Raw genomic sequence first — 27,141 nt, 5'->3', positions numbered from 1 at the left:
CTCTCTGGATTTGTTTTGCTTGTTTTTTTTTAGTTATTATTTTATGTATTAACTATTTTATAAACTGATGCACCTATTTATTCTGGTGTTAGTTTGGAACATTATTCAATGCAATGTTTGCATTGTAATTTTTTCCGGTTTTTGGATGACGTCACACGCCGGTGTCACGCTCACGACGTTTCTTTCTTGTTGATATTTTGATTGCGAGGTTTGCAGGCTGCATTAGTACCACGTGCATTTCTTAATTAGTGTTGCTTGCAAAACTTTGGTTTCGTTTGACCTTACATTATTCCTTATTAAATATTTCTAAAACTCAAGCTAATTTTCTTCTGTTCTACTTCTTTCTTTGCTTTTGAATTGAATTTAGTATATTATTATTTCTGTCAAAGCTTGAAAGCTACTACAATCGCATATGCATGTCGCATAGGTGGTACTAGTGCTGACTGATAAAGCACTTCATTGTCTTCCTGTGTCCTCCAAACATCACTCACGAAAAGATTTTCGTTAATTTACAGCACATTTATGATTTCCTCTCCTGTATTGGTTTCAACTTATAGCCAAGAAATAACTTTTTTTAAGCCTTTTAAATTTGAGGAAAATTATTTCAGCTTTAAAAACTATTTTTTGTGCTATGAGTGGTTATTTTTGGTTTCGATAAGTTTATTTCTTTATGATTTTTTCTCAGCAAAGATGACTGAATTCAAAGCTGATGAAGTTAAGTTGCGTGAAAAGTTGTATCGTTCAATAATAGGTCAACTGTTAAATGATGGATTTATGGGTGTTGCAAAGTCTTTGACATCACAAGTGAAGCCACAGGCTGCATGTGTTCCTTCAGACAATCTTTTCAGGGCGTACAGCATAGGTGTGGACCAGGTACAAGAAGTGCATACATTTCGCATCTGTGCATTAGTCAATGCATATCTTGCATCTGCCAACCAATGACTGAATTGCTATACTAAACAGGCTCTAGGGTTTAAGTGTCTAAGTAGTTAAAATATTATTTATTTTATTGGGAAAAACTACAAATGTATTGAATTTAACAAAACACACTTGTGGTTTCTTGCTTGCCTGAACAAAAATGATTTATACAATTTATTTTGCTTTTGCAACAGGTTGAACGTGACAAAGAGGAAAAGAATTATAATTATGTTGACAATGTTGCCCCAGGCAGTGGAATCGACCTTGAATTTGAAAGTGAAGTGCAGGTAAATGAAAATTTTTATTACTGTTTTGTAATACCATCTAACTAAAACATCTCATTTAGATTATCTCGCCTGAAATCAGTCAGTATGAAACATGCTATGTAACAGCACACAAAGCACCATGCCGTGCTGCTACTTTTTCACGAAATGGACAGTACATTGCCACTGGATCTGTCGACACTTCCATCAAAATATTGGTAAGAATTACACACATTTACAATTTAAACACAAACAAATGCTCAGGGTTGTTTGATTACAGGATGTTGAGCGAATGCTTGCGAAGAGTTTGCAGCCGGCGGATATAACTGCAATGATGGAGCAACCTCCCCAAGCATCGATGGCTGACCATCCTGTTATTCGAACACTTTATGATCATGTGGATGAAATAACATGCATTGATTTCCACCCAACAGAGCAGGTTTCTTTGTACAGTTATAAAAAAATAAATATTATTATTATCTATAGGTAACACTTCGAATAGTTTTTGTAAATTTACTGTGTTCTTAATGATTTATAATTCTTTTATGTTCATGGTATTTGCATAAACTGAATGAAACATGGCAATTTTATTGCAGATTGTGATATCCGGTGCAAGAGATTACACAATCAAAGTATTTGACTTCACAAAGAGTTCAGCAAAACGAGCTTCCAAAACCATCAAGGAAGTCGATATTGTCAGAGATTTAGCTATACACCCAACAGGTGATTAAAGATTTTGTGTGCAAACCGAGGAATTTGTTGGGACATTGCCAAACACATAGCATTATATGCATGTTGGGATATTGTATGTCCAGTTTTATATGTTAAATATCGCATGGAAATATTTCATGGTAGAATTAGATGTTTGTAGACATTAAACTTGTCTGATGTTTAAAAACAATTCCTGCAATTAATTATCACTGATCATAAGTGACTTGCAAAATAAAATGATAATAATATGGTTTCTTTGTCCAGGGGATTTCGTACTTGCTGCAACTTACCATCCTGTACTTCGTCTGTACGACCTGGAAACATTTCAATGCTTTGTGTGCAACCAACCTAGTGACCAACACAAGAGAGGTGTTAACTGTGTGTGTTACAGTCCAACTGGAAACATATATGCTTCAGGGAGCAAAGATGGAGCAATCAAGGTAACATTCTGATTTAATTCTCATCTGAACTTCCGAAGATTTTGCCAACTGATCACTATTCCTTATTTATTTATTACTGGACGTGCATTTAACTAGCATGTCCTTTTCTAAAATATATATATACAATAGGTTCATAACAAAATGCTTGTTTTTTATAAGATTTGGGATGGAGTCAGTAACAGATGCGTATCAACGACAGTGGGAGCTCATGATGGTGACGACATTTGCTCTGCTGTCTTTTCTCGGAATGGAAAATACTTGTTAACAAGTGGAAAGGATAGTGTGGCAAGGCTATGGGACATGGCAAAACCTACACAGGCAGTGCAAGTTTATACTGGGGCAGAACTCAGTGGGAAGCAGGTAATTTGCCCAAAATATGTATGGTGTGTAGACTTCGGGTTTTGACCGATACTCCGAATACATTTAGTGTGAATGAGTAAACTTTGCCAGCATTTCATTCCAATTATTTTATTGATCCACTTTTGTTGGACTGTGTAAAGCAGTGGTTCTAAACCGGGGGGGGGGGGGGGCGTCATCCAATTTTCATGGGGGGCACAAGCTCTATACCAAAACTTCATTTTTTGTCGTGACTTTAATGTCCTATGCTGTCTGTCATATTTTTCTCGCAGTTTCAGAACAAAAATCTTGTACTTGAAATGAAAAATCCGCCTGTGTAGTTAAGTTGCTGTTACATCACAAAAAAACCATTGCGTCACAAACTAGCTTTTATGATGATTCGTGTGTTTCCTCACAAACCGTTTATTGGTCCCATAATTGTTTAGTTAAAATAAGCAAGCTTCTTTAAAAACATCTTTAAAAGAGCTGTCTGAAAGATTGACTAAAAAAGTTTTGCTCAGCAAGCAAGCCTAAATTGATACATATTATGTTTTTATCATGTTGCAGTGTTTAGTTACAAAGCTTATTTACGTAGATCGACAAAAACACAATTGCTTTTGGTATGAAACCTAGTTTAGGGGGCGGAGGGCACAAGACCATTATTAAAGGGAGGTGTGATAGAAAAAAGGTTAAGAACCACTGGTGTAAAGGGTGGTTGGGTGCCTAATAACATCTTAGTGGGACCACTCTCACCTACAGGGTGTATAAATGCTCACACATCAGTCATTTTTACCTTGTAACAACAGTTGGCGGTGATCAAGAATGTAAAAGTTAAATTTATTTTCCAAACTTGTAATGTAAAGAAGGTAATAAAATACAGTATTTTTTTGTAATCTAACCAAAGTCTGATTTTCCTTCTGGTTTATTTCAGGCCCACCGAGCACAAGCAGTTTTTAACCATACAGAAGACTATGTTTTATTTCCTGACGAGCAAACGGTGTCCATGTGCTGCTGGTGTGCTCGCACTGGTGAAAGACAGAGACTATTATCTCTGGGACATCAAGGTCCCGCACGACGCATTGCCCACTCCCCGACTGTATCTGCCTTCATAAGTTGCAGTGAGGATTTCAGAGCAAGGTTTTGGTACAAACGGCCTGGCTCTGACTGAGTACCATGTCCAACAATCATTATACTGGGAGTGCTTTGGTTTAGTGTGCTGAACTATTACAAAGACTTAAAAGTTGGAAGATCATTTCATTTGTTGCAACTGCCACTTTTTTGCTGCTATTTTTTACTTCACACCACACCAATGCTTTGAATGCGTAAGAACTTTATTTGATATCCTAAAGTGTTTAATCGCTATGGTGTAAGCAGCAACAGTAGAATACAGCAACATAACATTTAGGAAAATAAAATGAGCTGCTGCTGCAGAGTGTACGCATACTAGGTTTGCAGTTTTTAACATTGCTACAACAGAAATAATTGAATACCCTGCAGGCAGTGTAGTCATTGAATGTGGTTGCTACCTGCTTTAAATACTTAAATATTCCCTTCAAGAGCGTGTTCTTGATGTATAATATGCATGCAACATAACAAACATTCATGATTTAAAATGAATTGCACAAAAACATTATGATCACAGTGCGTGGAAATGATCTTCCATCAGCTTTAAAAACAACTGGAGTATTTTTGCAAATCAATTTGCTCGAACACAACCGCTTTCTTGTAGCCTTGAACAATAGAACGCACCTGAAACCAGAACAGTTAGGGTTGGTTTTTTACAAAAATGCTTTTTCTAGTGTCAAAAAATTTATTGAGAAAAACTTTAATAACAGGATCTTTTGCAAGGTACTCCCTTGCTCCATCTAGTGTGACAATTAGCATAACACACAAGTATTTTTTTTCTTGTTGAAGAAACAGCTGAACAGTGCCACATAGACCATTCCAATCCCATTAACCAATGTCTCAGAGACTGGCACAGACTGTCTGATCGCATATGAATAGCATGTCGTATTCTTTCGGCCTTTTTTGCCACCATTTCTGTGTGCTACACCAATTGAAAGAGTGCCTTGCAAAAACTTGTGTTATTGAACTGTTTTGGAAAAATCATCACAATGTGTTCCCAAGGCAGCAGACAAGCAACTAACACGGCCCACTACACAATTTGATTCATGAAAACATTGATTAACCCACCAAGTCGCTAAAGTATGATGCCTCTTTTGGTCTTTCTGAATAACGTTCGTAGTGATCAAGATTATCCTGAAGTCTCAAAGTAAGGCTGTCATAATTATTACGAACAACCTCCAAAACCTGAAATTACAAGTTTTGAAAATAAGAGCGGAAGTACTAATATAATACATTGCATACTTCTTCTTCGGTAAGAGTGGTTAAGTTGTTGTCCTTTGACCATTTGTCAATTTTCGGACGAAAGTGATGGATGATTGCCCGTACATTCACTGTAGCATTGCTGAGTCTTGAAGCAAATTCCTTGTACTCGGGATGATTAACATAACGTAGCACTGAAAACAATAAACACAAAACTTTTAATAATAAATTCACATACAATCACTATTAGTTGGTCATTTATGCCTATTGACCAAAACAGTATCATGTAATATGTGTACTGATAATGCAAGAATCTATGATCAAATATGTCTCCTACCCACTGCGTGAAGGTTGTCAAAAACTTGTGCCATTCGTACAACTTCATAATACAGTTCATCGTAGCTCGTCGGGGAAGGCAAAAATGTGTCGCCAAATGTGATAAACATATTAAATAAGTTGATAACCTGAGTAGTATATAAGAATGTGCTTGTTTTATAAAATATCAATATAACCAACAAGAATGCATTTACCTGTGTGAGTAATACAAACACCCCGTTTTTCCACTGGGAAATAAAACTAGCTTCGTTGCTTAAGATGAACTTTATGAAAGTAATGAGTGCTGTAAAATAGATATAAAATATCTGGTTGAGTATTGGAAAGACAACTTAGACATCAAAAACCATACCAGTCCATAACTCCTTCCAGTTATATTGCAGGCGAATGTGGCACTTTTTCTGATAGCACATTAGTCGATGAATAATGGAAACACATCGCCTGTTTGTTGAAAAACAAGTAGATATAATTCTGAATAAAGTTACAAGTCTGCAGCCTAGCTTAGTCATGGCAAAGGTTTTAAACACGAAACTGTGTTCATCATCATGATGAATTTTTAGAATTATAAGGTATTTAAGTACACATAAACTACGCACTTTCTGGCAAAAAAAAACATCTTTGAATTATTCCACCAAGGCGACACCCACATATACTGCTATTGACACCCACATATGTTGCATGAACGGAAACTCCTTCATCATGTGGGAGATAATAAACTCGGTTGCAAGATCGAACAACCAACAAGCGAGGGGACGGCTTCGGCCATCATCCATCGCCCGAACTTTTCGATGGCGCATCGGCTGCAGGAAGACGCAGATAGCTACGTTCTAATGAATATGTGAATTAATTTAAGCAAACTCACCATCCTGTGTATGTGGATTCTGAACACCATATTATCGTCATGAAGAAAGGAATTGGCAAACTGATCCTCAGTGATACAGACAAGGATCAAAAAGCACAACTTTGCGCTACCTATGTTTTGTTTCACTGCAAAAACAGCAGGGTGTACAGTCAAATTTTTTTTTTGTACAACATCAAATACCTTTGGTGTCTTGCATGACAATAGACGTGTATTGGATGAATGAACAGAGCACATTACTGGTTGATCCAATCGACAGAGCAGCATCAGTTGTTGGTGCTAAAAATAATATGTATATATTCACAATACCTTTGTTATTTTCATAGTAATGACACCATATCACAATCAAGTCTAAAAACACTTCATAGCATTCTTTGTACCATGAATTTTACGTTATTAACAATTTAGATCTTGGTTTAAGTATAACATACTATGCATTATTAAAGACTAGAAAAATGTATGGGACAGTTCAGTTGTCAAATCATTTTCAACCTCTCACTCCATGAAGCAATTGATATGGGAAAAAATGAATGATAAACTATCCATAAACCCAATTCTTGAGTTGAATACTTACTATTTGGGGTGCTAGATGTTCTACCAGCTCCATCACCAGCTTTTGGTGTTGTTGGTGGGGTTCCAATCAGGGCATCTGGATGAGACTGCAAAAACTTTACTGTTATAACATGCATAACCATGACGGACCCTGTTAAACATTTGCACATCTTTACTTACATGTGTTAGAACCGAAATAAAGTTACGATTAAGATGTACTGCTTCGTAGAGTGCGAGTAATATTGCTTCATTTGTCCTGAAAGGAATTTTGAAATAATTTTGTACTACGGTCAGGTTACTTTCAACATGGACTAACAAAATGCGCACTGCTTTTCGATGTACAATTTGTGTCAGTACAATTTAAAGGATATTACTATGTTTTCATCAGGATGGTTGACCTTTTTTTGAAGGTCAGAAAACGCATAGCACTGTGTCATATAACCAATAATTTGTATTTTATAGAAAATAAGCACCCTTGGAGGTGAAAACTAAGCATGCGAGCCCAAAATAAACACACTTATTATAAATGAACATAATTTGCATTTTCTAAGACACTACTTGTAAAATAAACATGGCAACCATGACTATGATCCACAAAAAGTTTTTGAAAATTTAAATAAGGCTTCTGTCTTTTTGATAGTCACTTATCTTTCCCAAGAATGAACAGATTACTTTGTTTACCTTATGAGTTGTTTCTGTTCGTCTGAATCACCAATGAACATACTTCCCACCTACAAACAATGTGACCAGGCATTAATGATTGACCTGATTACAAACAATACAGGACACACTCATGTGCGGCATGAAATTAAACACACACATTGCACTTTACTTTTTGTGTGATTTGCCAAACCCCAAAGAAGACATAATTTATTTACCTTAAAAACATGATTACCACAAACAGTGTTCAGAGATTATCAACACAACTGGTGACCATTATGAAAACCCACCATGTTAGTTATAGTTGAAAACAATCCACTGCTTTTAGTTTCTTCCTGTTTTGCTATAAATTGTTTATTGAAATTTGCCAGTGATGATGAGATTACAGATGCGAGTCCCTGAATAAAATAGTTGTTAAACTTGCACACAGAATATCATATTATTACTTACATTAAGGGCAAGCTCGTTGTCAAGAACTGATAACTTCATGATGTAAGGATTCACTGACTGTAAAATAAACAAAATTGTAACAAGCAATTTAAACACAGAGAATGGTTGAAGATACAAAATAAAACGCCTGTAATAGAAAAATTAATGTTAGGGGTATTTTCTTGAATACCTTGTTGAAAAAAAAAACAGATGGGTCTTTGTTGCCCATCACACTGTTTGGTGATTTGATGTGTAAGTTACAAGAATAAACAACTTTTGTAATATTTTTTTAGGGATAAAAGAATAAACAAGTATGAGGAACTTACTTCATATTTTCTGTAGTTTACGAGTAATGTAAGTAGGAGTAAAACATCCTGTCCATGACGACTTCGGACGACAGGATCGGCCAGCATTTCAACCAAAGCACTTTCCATGCCATCACCCTCCATCATGATATATTCCAGGAATGTATTTTGACTGATGTTGTCAATGCCCTTCAAAACAAATCCAGAATATAAAAAAATACTACAAATCTCAATTAAAGTTGTAGCAACTATCTCCACTTTAATTCAACTAAAAAATTGCTTGATTACAAGCTCATTCATTATCATTTACTTCTCTGTTTCCTAAGGTGCTATACTAGGATGTTTTATATTCTACTTTTAATATTTCCATTTTAAACTTTGTTAAACCGTTGCACATGCGTGTGTACCAATCTGAGCAGTTTTACACTAAATTCGTGTAAATGGTTGGCAATTTTCTCAAAAAGATATTCCATACCATTAAAAAGACTTGCTATGCAAAATTTACTCTGTTACGATTTTTAAGATCATTAAGAATTTCAAATACACTGACACTATCAATTGTGTTACCTAAAATACACTGCCGGGTTAATTTTTTTAGTTGGACTTTCGGTACATCTAGACATTAAAATATATGCACATTTTTTAAATTTTGTCAGCAATCTGCCAGACAAAATACACACACACATTATATTATTGATATTATCTCCACTTAAGTTTTCCAATCTTACATCGCTATGTAACTTACTGTGGTTATGATAAGCAAGAGTTGGAGAACCAGTGATTTTAGTACTGGAGGATACACATGGTCATCATCATCATCTTCATCTTGGCCAGGATTAAGTGGGTTGTTTGTTAAGATTGCTGTGAGAGCTCGGAGCAAAAGTTGCATTTGTACTTCTGCAGAGTTAAAGCCAATCAGCAAGTCGATTGCTTCAAATCCATGGTCACCAAGATCATGGGTGAGCACAATTCGAAATAGACATGACATGGTCTGCATACAAAGGCATTTTATTTTGCTTCCACAAAACATTTTTCGTTTTTGTAGATTATATTGACAGACTGTTCATATAGTTCAAACTTTTCAATTGGTAGTTGTAAAACTAATGAGATATACCCATTTATGTAACATTTTATTGTAACATGAAATAAACATTTACACATTTTTCATACCTGCAAAGCATTTATCATCCGAATTAAGTGATCTGACACTATGTATTCTGAACATTTGCTGAAAAAACGATTTAAATCTTCTTTGAAGTTCAACAATTCCTTTGCTGATAATGCTTCAAACTTTTTTTCAAGGTATTCAGCATTTACCTGAAGTAAAATATTTTATATATAAGCTCCTTCTCCTCAGCCATACCAAATAAAAAAAATAATATATACCTTTAACAGGAAAAACTCATCCCAAAAGTTTGGATTTTCCAAAGCCAAATCCTCTGCCTATAAATTACAATACATACGAAATTTTTATGTAACAGATAATTGTAACAACAATTTGTGCAACTAACCTTGAATATAGTATCATATAGCAGCAGAATTTTTTCCTTTAGTGGTTTTTTGCCCTCAGACCCTCTTCGCAACATTGTCACTAGTTTTTACAATTCCTCCTACCAACACAAAATCTTCCGGAGCAGCAAACAAAACAATTGTACAGACTGCTGTGACTGCTGGACTGTAGTGTAGCGTACACTTGACTTGATGGTCGCAAATCGCTACAGCGTATTCATATGTAAATGAATGTATTTTTTGTTCGGAGTCTGTACTGATAAATGCAACACAAACTAACACCTACATCAATTGCCTGCTGTATCATTGACAATTTATATACCAGTAATACAACATATGGTGCAAGAGCAAATTAGTATTTTATAGTGCAAGTGAGTCCACGCAATTGAAATCTGACGCAGAGATTTCAGGGTAGATGCTAAAGAACCACCCCACAGCTAGGTCGGCAATTGTGATCATAGAAATCGTACAAATATGTGGCACGTCGGTTTCGGTAAAGAGTAAACAAACACCTGTCAAATTAATTTGGTAGCATTATTTAAATCTCGGTTAATTTGAAAACATTTACAGAACCAGCATTTAATGCCGAAATAACACTATTGGTACCTTGCAGGCCTCATGCGGGGATATCACAGAATGAACGGCGGATAAGTAATCACGTTTCCAAGGTCTTTTTTGTAGCGTGCGATTGCGTTTGTGTAATTTTAACGATTTGCATTAGCCTATAATAAAAATTATTTGTATAACTTTACGTTGTGAGTATTCTTTATTTATTAATGCTTTTGTTAATTTAAAAGGTTAAGATAAACACTTTTTTTGCACTATAAGTTTTGACATCTAATACTATGATTCTAATACATGGTGTTAGTGTCCGATAATACCCCTGAATGCAAAGGTGTCTTTCCTGCTAATATAGCGTAGTAAGCTATTGGTTTATAAATACTAATCAGCTTTAGAGTCGGATAGAAACAGAACGAAATGTGAGTGTATATTCTTTCCTACTAATATAGTGTAGTAATCCATTTCCTTTTGTTTCTAGAAAAAGTATAGAATGTGTATTTCTCAGTATGCACACACTATGAACTTTGCATCCGTAAGCAATAAGTGACATTCTGTGAAGTCAACAAACATTCTGTGAAGTTTCTGTGTTTTTTATTGGAAAAGTTTTTTTTTTATTGTTTTACAGAAAAAAATCATCAATAAACAAGATATGATTTACTTGTGGGTTGTGATTTGCAAGTATTAAACAAGATGTTAGTATGTCAGGTACATCACAATGTAATGACCTAACAGTCAACCACATTCATACATAAGCGAATTTCAATTTTGTCATGAACCTCATCCCTGTGCAGAACATTGAGCCTTTTCAGACTTATTTGGTTGGTTGACCACACTTGTGTTCAATAGGCCATTGCCCTTACACTGGACAAACAAAGTATTTATCGTCCTTCGGATATTTTGGTGAATAATCAACACACTTTATGTGAAACCATTGTTTGCATCAAGTGCATTCAATCCAAACAACTTCTGAAAAGTCAACACCTTCATCTTTGCATGAATTACAAATGCATTTCTTTGTTGTATTATCAAGACATTTGCCAGCAATAAAGTTTAGGATTTGCAATCTGTACCTTTAAACAAAACCATTTTGTGGTAAGATCAATAGGTTGTAGAAACCCAGCAGCCTTAACAATAAAAAGATTGAAAAAAATTCTCATTATTATTTAGTATTCCAAACTTGTACACACTTCCCCAATGATATGACCTGAATGATTGTCATCCCTTGGAAAGAGAATGCTGCAAGTCAGTTCTTTCACCAACCATACATCCCCATACATCATTGATCATTAATAGATCTGATGCTTATCTTGCTCTTGATAATTTCATCTCTGATGGATGACTATGAAGAAGGAATATGGATTAGTGCATATAAATGTTATTGTTTAAACACATTTTATTGTTTCACAATGCAACATTGTTACAAAACCTTTTTGGGCATATGACTACAGTTTCTGAAAAAGCTTCTTTCAATGGAGTATAAGCAAGCAAACTCATTGAAAAAAAACATGACTCTTACAAATTGCGATTGAAATATAAACCACACAAACGTAATCGCACGCTACAAAAAAGCCCTTGTATAAGTGATTACTTACCCGCCGTTCATTCTGTGATATCCCCACATGCGGCCTGCAAGGTACTAGTGTTATTTCGGCATTATATGCTGGTTCGGTAATTGTTTTCAAATTAACTGAGATTTAAATAATGCTACCAAATTAATTTGACAGGTGCTTGTTTACTCTTTACCGAAACCGATGTCCCACATATTTGCACGATTTCTATGATCACAATTGCCGACCTAGCTGTGGGGTGGTTCTTTAGCATCTACCAGATTTCAGCACGACAGATTACGACGTTTGCAATGAGCCGACATACCGCTAAAATAATGTTTACTTTAACTTAACCCTTCATTGGAATATACCAGTACAATAACTCGTATTTTTTTATTACGTTTTTGATATGAAAGCAATAGTTCTGAACAATATAATTTTTTCTTGTTGAAAAGTATTACAGATGGTGTTACACTTTTTTGCATCAGTAAAATGGACAAGCAAATGTACAAAAAATCAATGGGTTTAGATAAGACTTTGTATACATGACACAGAGTTTTTAAAATCAAGAAACGCAATCAAGCGGGAAGATTTCGGCGCGTAAGACACGTAGTTAAACAAAACATTTTGCTCTGAACGGTACCAATCGATCAGCAGCGTATTACTTGGGGGCATGTTATATGCACAAGGTCTGGTTGTTTGAATATGAGACATTTAATCTGTCAGCAGTTGAGGCAATGACTCAAAATGCAACCATCATGCTGATCATGCCATATATTGTGCCATTATAGCTTCATAACGCGCTCCACATTTGTTCGGCGTTTTCAGAACTATAAAAGTTGACACAGAATTTAAACAACAACTAAGGACACAATCAGCAATAGCAATTCATTTAAGGACAGCGAGAATAGCAAATTTTACGTTTCTGCTGCATCACTTTCTCATAGTTTTGGTATAGGAACACCCATCGTCCATTTCTACGTCCAAATCACCAAGTCTTCTTCTTCCATTTAAAGGCCTGTTCCTCTTGCGAAAGATCATTCCCTCGTGATGGTGAATGGTGCTTCCCACAGCAATATCCCAGCCTTCTTCATCAAGTCCGTGCAACAATGACAGAAAGATGTCGGAGCGAGAAGCTAAATCTAGTGGTTGGCCGGTTTTGTCCGTTTTATTAATGTACTGATGACACGTGATGCTAACTTGTGTACAACCAGGGTACACGTCCACAACTTCGTTTGACGCTTGCCTAAAACTTTTGTGCAGCACTTCGCATACACCTTCGTCCATTGAGGGCCGTGCGTTAATTTCATACGTGTGCTTCAGGTGAGTACTTTTAAGATATACGTGCAAGAACGCCATGTTGAAGCACAGATGGACCTCGGCCACAAAAATATACTAATATACAAGCTTGACTGCTGAAACAAAAAATATGTACATCTTCACGTCCGGATAATGACGCTTTTTGTGTCAACGCTATCTACGAAAACGTTGCACATCAACGTTGACCATTTTGTAAATGCTGCCTATACCTCTACAAATACGCTACTGGGCAATTCAACTCAATGAAGTCTCGCATAATGAAACGTTTCAATGAGAGTTCTTCTCGATTTAGTTGGAAAGTGTCAGCCACTGGCGGATATAGCCAATATCCACTACGTTAGTGAGTAGTTTTGTTCCAAGAATATTGCATTACCTTACCAATAACTTCCCAAAAACAGTTATCTCCTAAATTAATTTCAAAACAGTTGTCAAGAAAAGTAAACGAATGAATCCAAATCTGCGTGTGCCACGAAACTCTTCACCTACATTAGAAATAAATGGTTTTGGATTTCAAGTGGTTTTCAAGACCATCAACGCCACACTCCCTTCCATTAACAACAGCAGGCAAATTCGCGGTAGAGCACACCAAATTTACACAGCAAAGCGAGTCATTTCTGAATCAAGTTCCTCGAACAGATCTTTTGTTTGTCACAGTGATGCAAGCATTTCGTAACTATAGGCCTATTGTTTGGCCGATTACTTCCTGAATGGCTGCAAGACCGACTTTCGCATGCCAGCGACTTCCTTTCGGGTTAAACTAGTAAGATATTGTACATGTTTAAATATACTACTTAGCACAGTTTAATTACCGCAACACTTTTTTAGGCGTTTGAGTCATCTGGCCAACAGAAAACGAACAAAAGAAAGCTAAACGCAAAATGCTCTTGAAAAGTTTCGCTTGGTTGGTATATAATTCACTAACAACATTCCTTTCAACAAACTTTCGAAATGCTTGGTTTCATTTCGTTTTAAACAGTGCATATAGAACTGTACACGCAGTTGGCAAATATTCGCGTACAAGTAACTACAACAGAGGCTAAGATGATCGTTTTCGTGCTCAAACACAAAACGCACGCAAAACCTATTTGCGCTGTGCAACGTAACAACACAACAAAATCGCATTACGCTGACGGGCAAAATAACAGCAGCGTCGCTTGGTCAAACATGTTGGCGTGTTGCTGCGCTCCAATCCTTCACATGACAGCGCAAGCTTTTCTCCTTTGGCTGCACCTTCCATAAGCAGTTCGCCTTGTTTTGCAACAGCCTATGCAACAGCAACTGGTTTAATTTCTTTGCGGTACCAACAGCAAACACTTTTCAGGTTTTTTGACGTCAATATTTATGATGATGTCATAGGTGTATTCATAATGTCGAAAGAAGGTAATCTTCAAACATATCATGCTGTCGTTTCTTTTGGTTTTTCAAAACGAACCTTTTATCTTATGTCTTAAAGTGTTGCGATGACGTCATATGCTCATCGGTTGAAACACGTGTTTTGAATGTCGTTTATTAAAACCGTGACTTGGTCGGAGAATAAATGAAAGGAAACGTATGGATAAATATTGCTTAAATTGTCGTCACATTTGTTTGCAATCTCACTTAATCGACATTACTTAATCTAATACATGAAGCAATTATTTCACAAACGTTTTACAGCATATATATGTGTCATGTTGGTCAACAAAGGGCTAAAAAACCACAATCGGATGAGATTAGTGCAGCAGCAACTTCCTTAATCTTACATTGCATTTTGCTGTTGTGGATTTAGGATGTGCATTGGCTCTCGGTTTCGTTTTCATTACTCTGCACATCCATCAAATTTTGTCTTATTGTGTTGTGTTGTGCTGCTGTCAGGCATATTGTGATTTCTGTCCTTATTGCACAATTAAATGTTTTTAGTCACCGACGTTTCGCGTGAAATTCAACGGTGGTATGTAAAAATAAACCTTTAGATGTGCCTGAGGAGAATCTTTAAAATCAAATTAGGTCTGAGTTTCCAGAAGATAACCAGCGTTTCATTGTGGGCTTTGCGTTGCAATAATGCACTGATTCAACGCAAAAGAGAAGTTTGGCGAGACTGCTTCAGCAGAAAACTTGGCGTCCTTTAAAATTCCATAAAATATTCAACAATTCATGGAAGGAATTTAGTGCGCACCAGCTCGGCATTACAATGACAAAGTCGCTCAAACTTCAGGTTTGAATGCACACCGTTTTCATACACCCGCCACTTCCAGAAGCACCACGTTCGTCTTTCAATTGTACACAAAAAAATATTCACCTTACAGCCACTTGTAGAACAGCGGTTTGCCTTTTTCTACCGTGTCTCCCTGAGGCACGCGCCTCACAAACAGCACTCACTTGTGATGCTGCTTTTCAATGGGCATGGGACAATGCTCACTCAACCCAGCTATTTCGCCCAACTGTAAATGCTTCCTAGAACTGTGAAACTGAAGTGGGCTTGACAAATTGTGTGGCACTTTAAGAAAGAATAGAAGTGAAATGCAGTGTTATAGTTATAAGCTATGAAGCAAAAAAGAATATCGCTAGTCGCCTTCAGTCACTAATAAACATTCAAGACCAGACAGAGTTGTGGATGTGGTACGTTTGCTGTTTCTGTCAATAGAAGAACGCCAGGGCAATCGAATGCTTGGTATTAGAACTTGGTAAGCATGCAAACGGTTTGTGAATGTAGATCAAGTACCTTATTGCAACATACTGCTTCCGCTCGTTTGAACTATTGTCACCAACTTGGCAAAGATGTTAGTTAATTCAGGGTTTTGCAACCTCTGGCAGGGTTGGTGATTATTAATGGCACGCAGGGAGTTATCAGTGAATATTCCAAACCGTTGGAATATACAATCATCTACTAGAAAGGTTGAATGATAATCTACGTCCAGGAATGTTTATGTAATCCTTTAAAATTTGTAAATATTATGTGGTTCATGAAGTCATATATGTCACACACAAAAAATGTTGTCATTTTCACATGATTTGTAAAACAGCTCGCTGTGTTCAAAAGGTTGCCAACCCCTGACATAAGATGCAATGAACAGTTTTCAGAAGTGTTCAGCATTCATTTTGATATTCTCCTCTTACTTTGATATTTACATCCACAAATTGGGTTTAGTTTTAGATGTAGTTCTATTTGTTTCCTTGTATAACGCACTGGGAAGGCTGGAGTCCTTTATTGTGTACATGACCAATGGTTCCTGCATAATTAATAACCAGAACAGATAGAGCGTTAGTTGGCCTTAACGGCATTTTGGTATTGAAACGTCATTCCAGTGCCACATGTAAAATCACCAGTAGCGTTATAAATAAATGAATATTTTTAGAATACACACATAAAAAGCACTTACATCAAAAACAGGATACGCTTGGTGTGCCAAAACGGATCACATATTTCTCCCTACGAGCATTGTCAGTTCCTGTATAAGGCGTAAAAAATGTTAAAACGTCTGAAAAAACATTAGCAATGCCAGTAGACTAGGAATCAACCTCGTCTGCAGTTTATAGTATGAATTCTTCATGTTAAACGCGAGATTACTTTTCAGAATATCACGTGTGTCATTCGTTCAAATTGAGACGGAAGTGTCATTCACAAGCCTCCATCGCCATTCAAATGCCTTTTATGGTAAGAAACAGATTTATGTAGCCTACACATGTTTGTGATGAGCCAACGGAAAGTGGGCCACAAGAAACACTTCCAATAATATTTATGGTGAAAAACACGCTTGAGTGAATTGCGCGAGAACCTTGTTGTCGTCTCCGTTTTTGGACTATATGGAATAATGAATGGTGACATATGGTAAACTAGGTTTCATGGTGAAATTGCTATCAAACCCCAAAAGCGAGGTTTGTTGCTACTTCTTTCATTAGAAAAGTGTGAAGAGCGACTACGGTATCACAATATTGGATACTTTTTAACGTTTTTGCCGTGATTTTAGTCGCAAGCTCGACGGCTTCAAGCAAGGCTGCGAACAAGAAACAGTCTACGACAACAGATCATATTGCTTCTGCTCGTTGTAGTGTTTTTCATCTCGTGGAAGTTACTTGGCTTGTTTGTCTTGGATACACCCGTGTGGTAAGAATGTATGTAAAGATCAGTGGATGCTAAGCAAATTGGTAGAAAAAACTCGCTTTATTCTTGTTTATAAATTTGTTTCTTTTTTGGAATGGTGGTGGCTACTGTTTTGACCCAAAAGGTCTCATCAGTGCAGCTTGCGTGACCAAACGGCCAAGCAAAGACTTCCGCTTTGTGATGACTATATACAATCATCGTCATCCGTTTTGCTTGGCCATAATGTTTTCACCTTGTTTTCTTCGTGAGGTCGCACCTAGTTTGGTGCCTACCGGATGACGGTGATTGTATAGTCACGAAGTGGAAGTCTTTGCTCGGCCGTTTGGTCAGCAAAGTCGTCTGATAGTCACACCAGCTGCACTGAGGAGACCTTTTAGGTCGAAACGGTGGCCATTTGTCTGCAGCTTGCACGGTTTATTTTTTTGTAAAGTTCTATTTTACAATAAGATTTCACTTTGTATTTTTGTGGCAGGTCCATTTGTGTCGATGAAGACATTTCGGAAACGACATCCATGAGTAAGTCACGTGTCCACTTAAAAAATAATACTTTTTCAGCATAATTTCTAAAAAACTTTTTTTTTTTATTTCAGATGGCTGTCTTCCGCTCAAGTGGGCTGTTATGCCTACTGTGTATGAACACAAGCGCGTAAGTGGTAAAATAATGGATTCAACAAAAGACTCAAGGCCCTTAGCAAAGTTCCTAGTTGACCCAAACGTCAACGATGCCCAGGTCAAAGTTAAGGAATGCGAGTCCCATGGTAAATGGAATTTCACTGCATGGTGATGTTACTTTATATATGCTTACCAGGACTGTCCTATATTGTTGCACAATCATTCAAACTACTACTTTAGAGAATATGTATATATATATATACAGTGGTAGGATTCAAGTATTTTAGCAACCGGTTCTGCATGTCACAGTACAGGCGGGAATACAGTGCTCGAAGTGAACCAGGCCTACACATACGGTTGTCAACAACCGGTATGCTTTATGATGGTCATTAAATTCCAGGAGCAGGTTCGCGCGAACCGGTGCGAACCGGCTGAATCCCACCACTGTATTTTTTTTCGCCTATGCGGCATCATCAGTATTCTAAAAGTAACAAACACGAAACAATAGCTAAGATTAAGATTGAAATGAAACGCACACTTCCAGACTTGGTATACGATGTTGCATTGTGCAGGAAATGTTCAATGGACGTTGGTTAACTTTATCAAAAGCTCTGTTTCAAATCACGAAAGACGACAAATTATTCGTTCTACTTGGGGCTCAATCAGAGTTTTCCGGGGTCTGCAGATTAGAAATATCTTCATAGTCGGAACGAATGGGAGCACTGACTTGTTGAATAGTGAAATTAAAGTGCGTGATGATATTCTTCAAGTGGATTTGAAAGATTCCGCCAGGTAAGTACAATATAAAATCATGAACTGTCCAATTAACTTCAAAAATTGAAATATTGGGATCTACCCAAAACTGCAGATGCAGGCCTAGCGATCACTGCAACTTGTTTGAATAAGACGTTTTTATATCATTTAATGTGTTTACTGAAGGAACTGAAGATGCCCATGGGGCGAAACATATATTCCTGATTTATAAGCCAGGCTGATCCTGTATAAAAAGCTACTGCTTTTTTTAGTACTGTCCAATTAAAGGTTGCATAAAAACGCGCAAACCCGATTAAAAAGCATAAAAGTTATGCCTGTACATTCAACATAAATTTGTAGCAAAGAAAATAAGTGCTATAGGCTGACCACAAATATGTTGTTTTCCACAGGACAGTACCGGAGAAGGTATTGGCTGGAATGCAATGGTCTGCAAGTAATCTTCAACAAAATACTTTGTATTCTTCAATGGATGATGACGTCGTCGTTCACATACCAAACCTAGTGAATTATTTGCGGCAAAAATTTCTGCGACTGCCTTTTTGTCACCAGAAAACAAAAATGCAGTCCGAAAGGCCATGCTTTGAAGACCTTCCCATACTGTGTGTATATGCTTACAAGAACAAAGACTTTCCGGAAAGAAACTGGTTTAGCAAGTGGTACACCCCATACAGCGATTATCCCGGTATGACCTGGCCAACTTATTGCAGAGGGGGAATGTACATTTTGCCAGTAAAAATGGTGAAAGATATGTTCGAGGCTTCAAGATTCATGAACCGACTTATGATGGATGACGTGTGGGTAACTGGTTTCATGAGAAGAAAATTGGGAAAAGGAGATTCAAATATTGTGGTAAGATTTGATTGGTATAGGTATAAAGCAACTCCGTTGAGTTTTTTTTTGAGTATTCTGCATCACATCCATGCATGATTGGTCAAAGAAAATGAAACGTATAAAAAAAAGCAGTGCCCGAAAGTGTACCATTACCTGCATGAAAAAAGGGTCATTACAACTTTCGAAAACTAAATTTTGCGATGTAGCTTTTTTGCCCCCTCGGTAAACTGCGGAACCCTTTATTGTGTCGTGAAGCCCGTTGTGGTCAAATCAGTCAAATATGCTAAGGATCGGTCCTGATTCTGGTGAGCAGCCCTTACTTTTGCAAAACATGCTGCGGCAATTGCTTGTTACGTATTACTTCTAAATTGATTATTCTAAACCAAATATTTGCAAAAAAAAGTTTGTTCTGCAAATTTCTTTGCAGCCAGCACCGCATTCAGTGCGTTACGACTTCCAGTTTCGAAGTAAAGCTGACCAATTCCAAGATATTTTGGTGCAACACTTGTGGGGTGATATGTCCGATGGGGAAGATATTGCATCTCAAATCAGCAAGGTGTGGGACAGTTGGAAAATTAAGTATGAAAAGGAAGATGTTTGTGTCATTAATTCTTCGTCGTCTTTCGGGAATGCATTGACATAAACGTGTGTCAGAAGACTTATAGCAACGAAGTACATTCTTTACTATGCACAATGCACAGTTGCATGGTAATAAGCTTCTTTTCTACGTCAGGGTATACATGACTTTAAACCAGTTACCAAAGCAATTCCATCTCGACCTTTAAAAAACGTATGGTGGTCACAATGTTGCCATATCAAAATGACTTCCTTCTAATTATTTAACGTTGATTTACTCCTAACTTTTGAACCAGGGTGCCCAAAGTTCCGCGGTTGTTGTTCAAAATTATGTTGCACATTGAACCGCCAAAGTTTTGCTGCTCGTAATTTCCTTGCTTTGTAATTTCCTTTACTATTTGGCACCAAGTATGGAAAATTGATTTTATGCAGCTGCACGAAGACTAACTTGAAAATTAAAGGCACTGTTGTTTTGTTCCACTGTGTGTTGTCTTGCGATGTGATTCTTATTTTATACGATGACGAATATAAGTAACTTTAATAAAACAAGCTTATTTTACCGTATTTATCATGTATCGCCAATTCAAGACGTTTTCTGCTAGTCCAATAAAATATACGTAAACAAATTGTGCTCACTCTATTTTCGGCTGCATGCTATTTACCTCAAATAAACATATTACCGAAAAATCGTGTATGGGTCAATATTTTGTGTGGTTTATTTTTTTGCAGCTGCTGTTGCTTATTGATTTGTTCTGTTAACGTAGGACAGTTTAAATGTATCTGGCTAAACGCTACACAGCGAAATGTAGAGTGTCATGGAGTCGGCATTGGACATTGAAAATGTGTGTCTGAAATAGTAGCAATTTATATTTTATGGTGGCAGAAGTATTGTGGAATAATGAACCCAGTGTATAGAATCAAACTGAATTACGGTTAGACCTTCTGACGCCTTTTTGCGCGTTATCTCGCCTGCGTTTTGTCTTTCAACATACTTCTTTTAAGCCTCCTTTGTTACGTCATCGCAGCAATTGTCTTCTTGTTTCTGCCTTTTGTCTTTATTTTTTCGCAAATGAACAGACCCAGACCTTGGGACAAGCTTAGGCACAAGAAAACACCAGTACAGATACCGAGAATTGGCACCATATGACCATGGACAATAGGACGCTAAACTCTCAGAACAGACCATCGATCCCAGACTACGGACCTGCAAAAACAGAAGACCAGCGACGGCCTTATGACGAGTTGATTTTCTTTGTCAGATATTTGAATAAAGTGTGAGGGAACGGTATTAATATTCAGAAATTACAAAGGGGTGCAATGGGTGCGAGAACTGATTGGTATTTTCAAAGAGGGATTGTATTCGACGAGCAGGAAAATTGGTTACTGGTGTATTGTGATGTTGTAACCTGTTGAACAAAAACGTGTGCGTAGCAAAGACAAATTATTTTAAAGCACAACTTTTTGTACAGTTTATTTACTTTTACAACTCTACCATAAAAAATACCCGCTTACAAAAACAAAATAACTTAGCCACTAGGTGGCAGACATCCTTATTTTTGTTGCGTGGCAACGGTTTCTTTATCAGACAAGTTTACATCGTTGACTGTTGCTGCTCAACCAGAAAAGACATATTGTTAATCAAAATTAACAATCTACAAATTTTAAAATGGTAAGTGTTGCTTACGTACTCCAAATAGTACCCTTAATTGGAAAGTTATATAACATTTTTAAATTTAAATAGCAGCATTAGCATAAACCTTATTTAACTGGAAGAACACTGTATATGCTTTTATCCAACATAGTTTAGAAAGTGCACATTTTTATATAGCTACCAAAAAGGTATGAGACAAATTGAATTAGTAAGAAAAAAAATTTTTGTCCTATAAGCAATAGATCCAATAATGTTTTTTGTGGTGAGCTGCAGACAGGGCCACTGTTTCGACCTAATAGGTCTTCTCAGTGCAGCTATGGTGTAATTTACAATAATCTTGTCAGCTAAATAGCCTTTTTAAAGACTTCCACTTTGTAGTGACTATACAGCCAAACCATTTTTTTATTTACTTTTTTATTAGCCTGGAAGCCGCATAGCATCAGTATCATCAGCTGGAAGCATCGGCTCAAGGTATTCAAAGCGATACAGGACAAAGTCAAAACAATCGAGCGTGGATGAAACTTTGTTTGGAAGTCCTGCAAAGGTAACTTGGTTGGTTCTGGTAGACCTATAGTCTACTCTAAATGTATATTTTAGGCCCATATATTGTAAAACATTTGTCTATAGGGTAAATGTGAAGCCAATGCTGCAGAAGAAATTACTGTGGCAAGGCCTGCACCAAGAAGAAATGGCCTCCGATCCAAAACTAGAAAACCAGAAACAATTCAAGTTATTACTAAGGACCTGATTAGAAATGTGGTGTAAGTCAGATTTGAACATGATTATTTTTTTTTGGTCGGCAAATAATGTAGGTTAGAGATTATGCATAAAATGCAAAGTAAATCAAACCACTCCAGTCACTGTTTAAAACAATTCATTATTAGTGCTTTTTAGTGTTTTGAAGTTCCAAAAATCAGTCCACCCCAACTTTGCCGAAATATTTTAATTAGACTCTGACTCTTTTTTTTAGCACTGTTAACTAGAATAATATGGTTGTGCTTATGATGTCAGATATTTTTTTGATTTTGTTGATTACCTTAGTGTTTTTTTTTACATTTGAATCTAAGTATAGGTGTTTTGCAACTCATCCCTGCCAAATTGACATTATGTAAGTCGCTAACTGTAGTTACAGCAGTCAGTAAAGCCATTGACTTTGTCAACTCCCACAACCCTAGTCTTTTCCATGAGCAATTTACACAATTAAGCTATGACAACAATCTTCAGTTTTGCAAGATTGTGTTTGATGTAAAGATGTATAATTTCAGCGTTCCGGGAACAGATCCTTCTGGCCGAAGTGTGGTTCTAAATCCATTAAAGTTTACGAAGATTCAGCAAGCATCCCGTGTACGCACAAAAGAGGAAATACAAAAAGATTACGAGATGAGCAAGTTGGAAAAAGACCAGGCAATGGTAAAACAATGTCAATTTTATTTAAACATGATAATATTTATTAAACAACATCTCATAATCCTGTACTTCATGTATTTCTGTTAAAAGTCACAAGAATTTGCCCTTGATAATAAACATTTCCATAAGTTTACTGAAAGGAATAGTTCTCAACCTTTTTTCACAAAATTCAACACTGGTGATGGTGTAACACACTTTTAAACCAATTTGAGCAAGAACAAGTAGCCCTACTTTATAATTAGGAAGCTGCACAGAATCGCAAGGAAGAAATGAAACAGCGCGAGCTGCAGAGAAAGCAGAACGAAAAGCTGAGTGACCTCGAGGCAGAAGCAAAGGAAAAGGCTGAATATTTGCTGGAGAAGGCAAATGCCCAACGGTTGGAACAAGAGGATGAAGTGAAACATCTTAATGAGGTACATCCCAGTATCATAAACAGAAAATGTTTTTATGACTTTTTTATATATTGTAAGCCTTCAGTTTTTGTTGTGTTGACCCTGTTTCAAATTTGCTTACATATTACGATAATTATGTTTTTATGAGTGTAAAAGCTGAAAAAGCATGCAGTTTATTATGGAAATAAAATTCGTCTAAAGTCTAACATAAGCTTGTGTTCCCCCAACAACATTAAAACAATCCACCATTTGCAAACCTCAGGATAGGAACAATCAAAATATTTTATGTTTTATTGCTCAGCTCATACTGAACGCAAAATGCCACGCTATTCGAGATGCTCAAATTTTGGAAAAGAAATCGGTCAAGTCCGAAATGGAAACTGAAGATAAACGACTTGACACGATGATGGAGATTGACCGCATTAATGCGATTAAAGCGCAGGAAGAGATTGAGGAACTAAGAAAGCAACAGAGATATGCGTAAGTTGTTTGTGTTTATTTGCTAAACTTTTACAATCCCATAATAGTTCAAGACATGTATTGTCAACTTAGCCTATTATTTGGCTGGTGTAAAAGAACTCAGTAAAATCAAACTTGACAGTAGAGTTTTGTACACAAAAATATGAATTTACATTTTGTTTCACCTGATACATTTGCTGTGATAATTTCCAAACCCTGTAAAAATGTACACCAATGTTAATTTTACAAAATGTTTTGCAAGCCCCTCCACGCTAATAGTTTCATACAGTACTTATTGTTGAACATAGCATGCTGTATAAGCACTAGCCTGGTTTAACTGTCCTGTTTACAGTGGAGCGGTGCAAGTAATGAAGCAGATAGAACAAAATGCTCAAGAAAGAATGCTTGACCAGGAAAAGAAGGATCAGGAGTCACAGCAGATGCTCAAGTATCTCGAGAAACTGCAAATGGAGGACCTAAGGTGTGTACTGATACCTCATGTACCTTATGTTGGTGTAGTTGCTCAGCTTGTATTAAAGGAAAAAAGCAATCAATTGAGCTAAAAGTATTTTTTAGATTTTGCATAAAAATTACCAATGTTGGTAATTCACAATGTGATGTATAATTGTCCTAAAGTGCTACTTTCAAAATATCAACGAAAAACACCAATTTAATTTTAACAAAACTTTTCATGTAGATTATAATGCTCCATAAAGAAAAAAAAATGTTCTCACTTTTGAATTTGTACAGGGAGCTTGAGCGGAAACACTTGGAGCAATTGAAAATGCAACAAGAGATCGATATCATCAACCAAGAACATCAACGGCAAAAAGAACTGAGGACAGAACAAGAAAAACTTGCTGAGCAGAAAGTCATTGAATATATGAAACAAAAAGCTGTAAGTTCTTTACATAATTTTATTAATTGAAAACAATGTTAACTGGTTGCTGTTGCTGCCAGGTATAATGTTTACTCATATAAATATCACGCCATTGTAGTCCATGCTTTTCTTATAGCATGTTTTTTGACAGAATTGTTGCAAGCCATTCGGAACATTTAAGTTTTCCACATTACTGTTTTAATCATTTTAATATTTTTGTGTGATGATGTCAATTTCAGTATTTGTAAATGCAGCATTTTACAAAGCGGTGTCTGTTATTCACAGTAAAACTCACAGCAACTTCCAGGCATAAGTAAGGTTTATTTCGTGGTCGATCAGCACTTTTGTAGTGTTTCTATCAAGGCGATACCTTGCAGTTAACAACACAAATAACATAACGAATCACTTTATTTTAACAATTCCAATCATTTCAGCAAAGGGAAGCTGAGTATGAGGAAGAGCAGGAAAGAATCCGTCGCGAAAAAGAGAAGGAAGTTGCAAGACTTCGTGCTCTCCAGGAGAGAGCAAGAGATCACCAGGCTGAACAGGATGCCTTGAGGGCCAAGAGAAATCAGGTAAATAATCTTAAACAAATCCAACTCTTTAGGTCGAAACAGTGGCCATCTGTCTGCAGCTTATACACAAAATCCAACTCTGTTTGTCACAGAGTTTATTTTCGGAAGAGTGGATGTATATTGAGTTTTAACTATTTGGGAAATGGATGTTTTGCAAACTATGGTGTTGCACAATGAAAAAAAATTATTGTTGTGTGTTTGACTTCAAAAGTTGAAATATTGGGATCTACCCATAACTGCAGATGCAGGCCTAGCGATCACTGTAACTTATTTAATAATACTAAAAAAGCAGTATAAGCTACTGCTTTTTGAGTATTATTGTGTGTTGAAGTTTGAATTTCATCAGTTTTTTGTGTTGTCTGCAAACAAACTTCTCTGGCTCTAGTTTATTTGCCAGCACCAAGAAAGTACAGATGTAATACCCGCTGCCAGCTGTTTCAAACCTAACAATAACTTCATATTTTTCAGGAACAAGCGGAGCGTGAATGGAGACGCAAAGAACAACTTGAAATGCAAAAGAAGGTTCAGGCAGATGAGGTCATGAAGAGAGCAAGAACTGAACAAATTCAATCCAAGGAACATTTCATGGCAGTTCAGGCACAGAGGGAACGCCTTGAATTTGAAAGAGTTCTGAAGTAAGTTTGATATTGAAAAGATTGATTTGTTGTGAAAAAACTAAAAAAATTCTTTAAGACAAACAATATAGCCTATATAACATAACTGACATTTCGCGTTGACATTGATTGTAGAAAAGTTTGCAAATGAATTTCAGATCAGTTATTTGGGCTATAATGTTTGTCTTAAAAGATTTACAAAGCCGTAAGTTATGTTCTCCAAAAAAATTTCTTCACTTATTTTCTGATCTTTCCACGCAGAGAACAGCAGCGTCTTGTGGAGATTGACAAACGCAAGGAGGAGGACGCTCTCAAAGAGAGCAGGATGCATGCAGATGATGTGAGGAAGCAGATACGTGAGAAGGAACAGCTCAAGATTTCGGATCGCAGATCCTTCTTTGAGGAAGGAATTAAAATGGAGGAGGAGGCGAGGCAGAGGAGACTGAGACTGGATGAGGTAGACATCGTTAATTTGTATAAACGGAGTAAAAAATGTTTTTTATCGATTCTGGGAATCATTTCCCATTCTGCTGAAATCGCCGTTTATACCACAGACATGGGAAGATTTCAAGGTTTTTTAAGTTAATAAGCGTTTCCATATTGCGTTGTAGAAAGATCAAAAAGTATTTGTTTACTCACTGCAATAAACACATTTGACGCCTTTCCATGTTAAAGTTGCGTGACATCACACCACGTGATTTATTACAACACATGGAAAGAGGAACTTTTTATTTCCTCTCTTGAAAAGTGGTTGTCGGTGTCGGTTATTTCTAATGCGCATAAAAAATCATACAGACTAGTTTTTAAGTGACATCAGTTGCCAACGTACAATATTATTTAGGTTAAGAAGAAGAAGTTGGACAACCTGAAGAAGGCTGGAGTGCCTGATAAATATTGTGCGGAGGTTGAGCGCAGGATCGATGCACCACAAGGGCTCGTCTTCTAAACGCCATTGTCAAATGCTGTGTTTTGGTTACTTGTTTATAATATTGATGGCTTCAATTTGGGGCCGCACTGTGTTGTTTTGTTCGCAATGTTTTCGTCTTTCATTAGCACACACGCGAATACAAATATTTACTGTTGGTTCTTGTGTTCGCATATTCATAAAGTTTAGTCGTTGGGTTCACCGGCATTGCAGCCAACCTGGATCAGTCACTTTTCCCGACTAACTGGAGCGAGATCTGATATATCAAGCTCACACCAAAGCAAAGTAGCTGCCAG

General features: G+C 36.8%; 4 protein-coding genes across 4 annotated transcripts; 3 read left to right on the top strand and 1 right to left on the bottom strand.

The window, feature by feature from the left end:
• Positions 1-689: 689 nt before the first annotated feature.
• On the top strand, positions 690-3,849 carry LOC145901473 (cleavage stimulation factor subunit 1-like). The gene is made up of 8 exons (XM_082989169.1): positions 690-873; positions 1,113-1,205; positions 1,265-1,399; positions 1,462-1,620; positions 1,778-1,904; positions 2,157-2,332; positions 2,492-2,692; positions 3,600-3,849. The coding sequence occupies exons 1-8, from the start codon at positions 691-693 to the stop codon at positions 3,834-3,836; spliced, it is 1,311 nt and encodes a 436-aa protein (XP_082845295.1). The 5' UTR covers position 690; the 3' UTR covers positions 3,837-3,849.
• A 426-nt stretch (positions 3,850-4,275) lies between these two features.
• On the bottom strand, positions 4,276-9,789 carry LOC145901457 (armadillo-like helical domain-containing protein 3). The gene is made up of 19 exons (XM_082989150.1): positions 9,643-9,789; positions 9,518-9,574; positions 9,302-9,448; positions 8,877-9,122; positions 8,153-8,320; positions 7,848-7,904; positions 7,688-7,795; positions 7,419-7,468; positions 6,918-6,993; positions 6,760-6,844; positions 6,369-6,464; positions 6,189-6,313; positions 5,996-6,126; positions 5,679-5,767; positions 5,524-5,612; positions 5,331-5,457; positions 5,036-5,187; positions 4,862-4,978; positions 4,276-4,417 (listed from the first exon to the last, which is right to left on the bottom strand). Exons 1-19 carry the CDS (start codon positions 9,715-9,717, stop codon positions 4,337-4,339), a joined length of 2,076 nt encoding a protein of 691 aa, XP_082845276.1. The 5' UTR covers positions 9,718-9,789; the 3' UTR covers positions 4,276-4,336.
• A 5,650-nt stretch (positions 9,790-15,439) lies between these two features.
• On the top strand, positions 15,440-20,601 carry LOC145901475 (beta-1,4-mannosylglycolipid beta-1,3-N-acetylglucosaminyltransferase brn-like). The gene is made up of 8 exons (XM_082989172.1): positions 15,440-15,731; positions 16,623-16,702; positions 17,016-17,152; positions 17,622-17,665; positions 17,740-17,907; positions 18,334-18,553; positions 18,925-19,384; positions 19,794-20,601. Exons 2-8 carry the CDS (start codon positions 16,691-16,693, stop codon positions 20,007-20,009), a joined length of 1,257 nt encoding a protein of 418 aa, XP_082845298.1. The 5' UTR covers positions 15,440-15,731; positions 16,623-16,690; the 3' UTR covers positions 20,010-20,601.
• Positions 20,602-21,521: 920 nt separating this feature from the next.
• Positions 21,522-27,002, top strand: LOC145901458 (cilia- and flagella-associated protein 45-like). Its single transcript, XM_082989153.1, has 12 exons — positions 21,522-21,611; positions 22,015-22,137; positions 22,221-22,354; positions 22,859-23,003; positions 23,243-23,413; positions 23,694-23,872; positions 24,204-24,332; positions 24,602-24,749; positions 25,166-25,306; positions 25,775-25,941; positions 26,182-26,377; positions 26,762-27,002. The coding sequence occupies exons 1-12, from the start codon at positions 21,609-21,611 to the stop codon at positions 26,864-26,866; spliced, it is 1,641 nt and encodes a 546-aa protein (XP_082845279.1). The 5' UTR covers positions 21,522-21,608; the 3' UTR covers positions 26,867-27,002.
• The last annotated feature ends 139 nt before the right edge of the window (positions 27,003-27,141 follow it).

Source organism: Ascidia mentula, chromosome 5 (assembly GCF_947561715.1).
Source record: "Ascidia mentula chromosome 5, kaAscMent1.1, whole genome shotgun sequence".
Lineage (NCBI taxonomy): Eukaryota > Metazoa > Chordata > Ascidiacea > Phlebobranchia > Ascidiidae > Ascidia > Ascidia mentula.
Note: the sequence above shows the minus strand (reverse complement) of the source record. Positions and strands in the feature narration are given on the sequence as shown.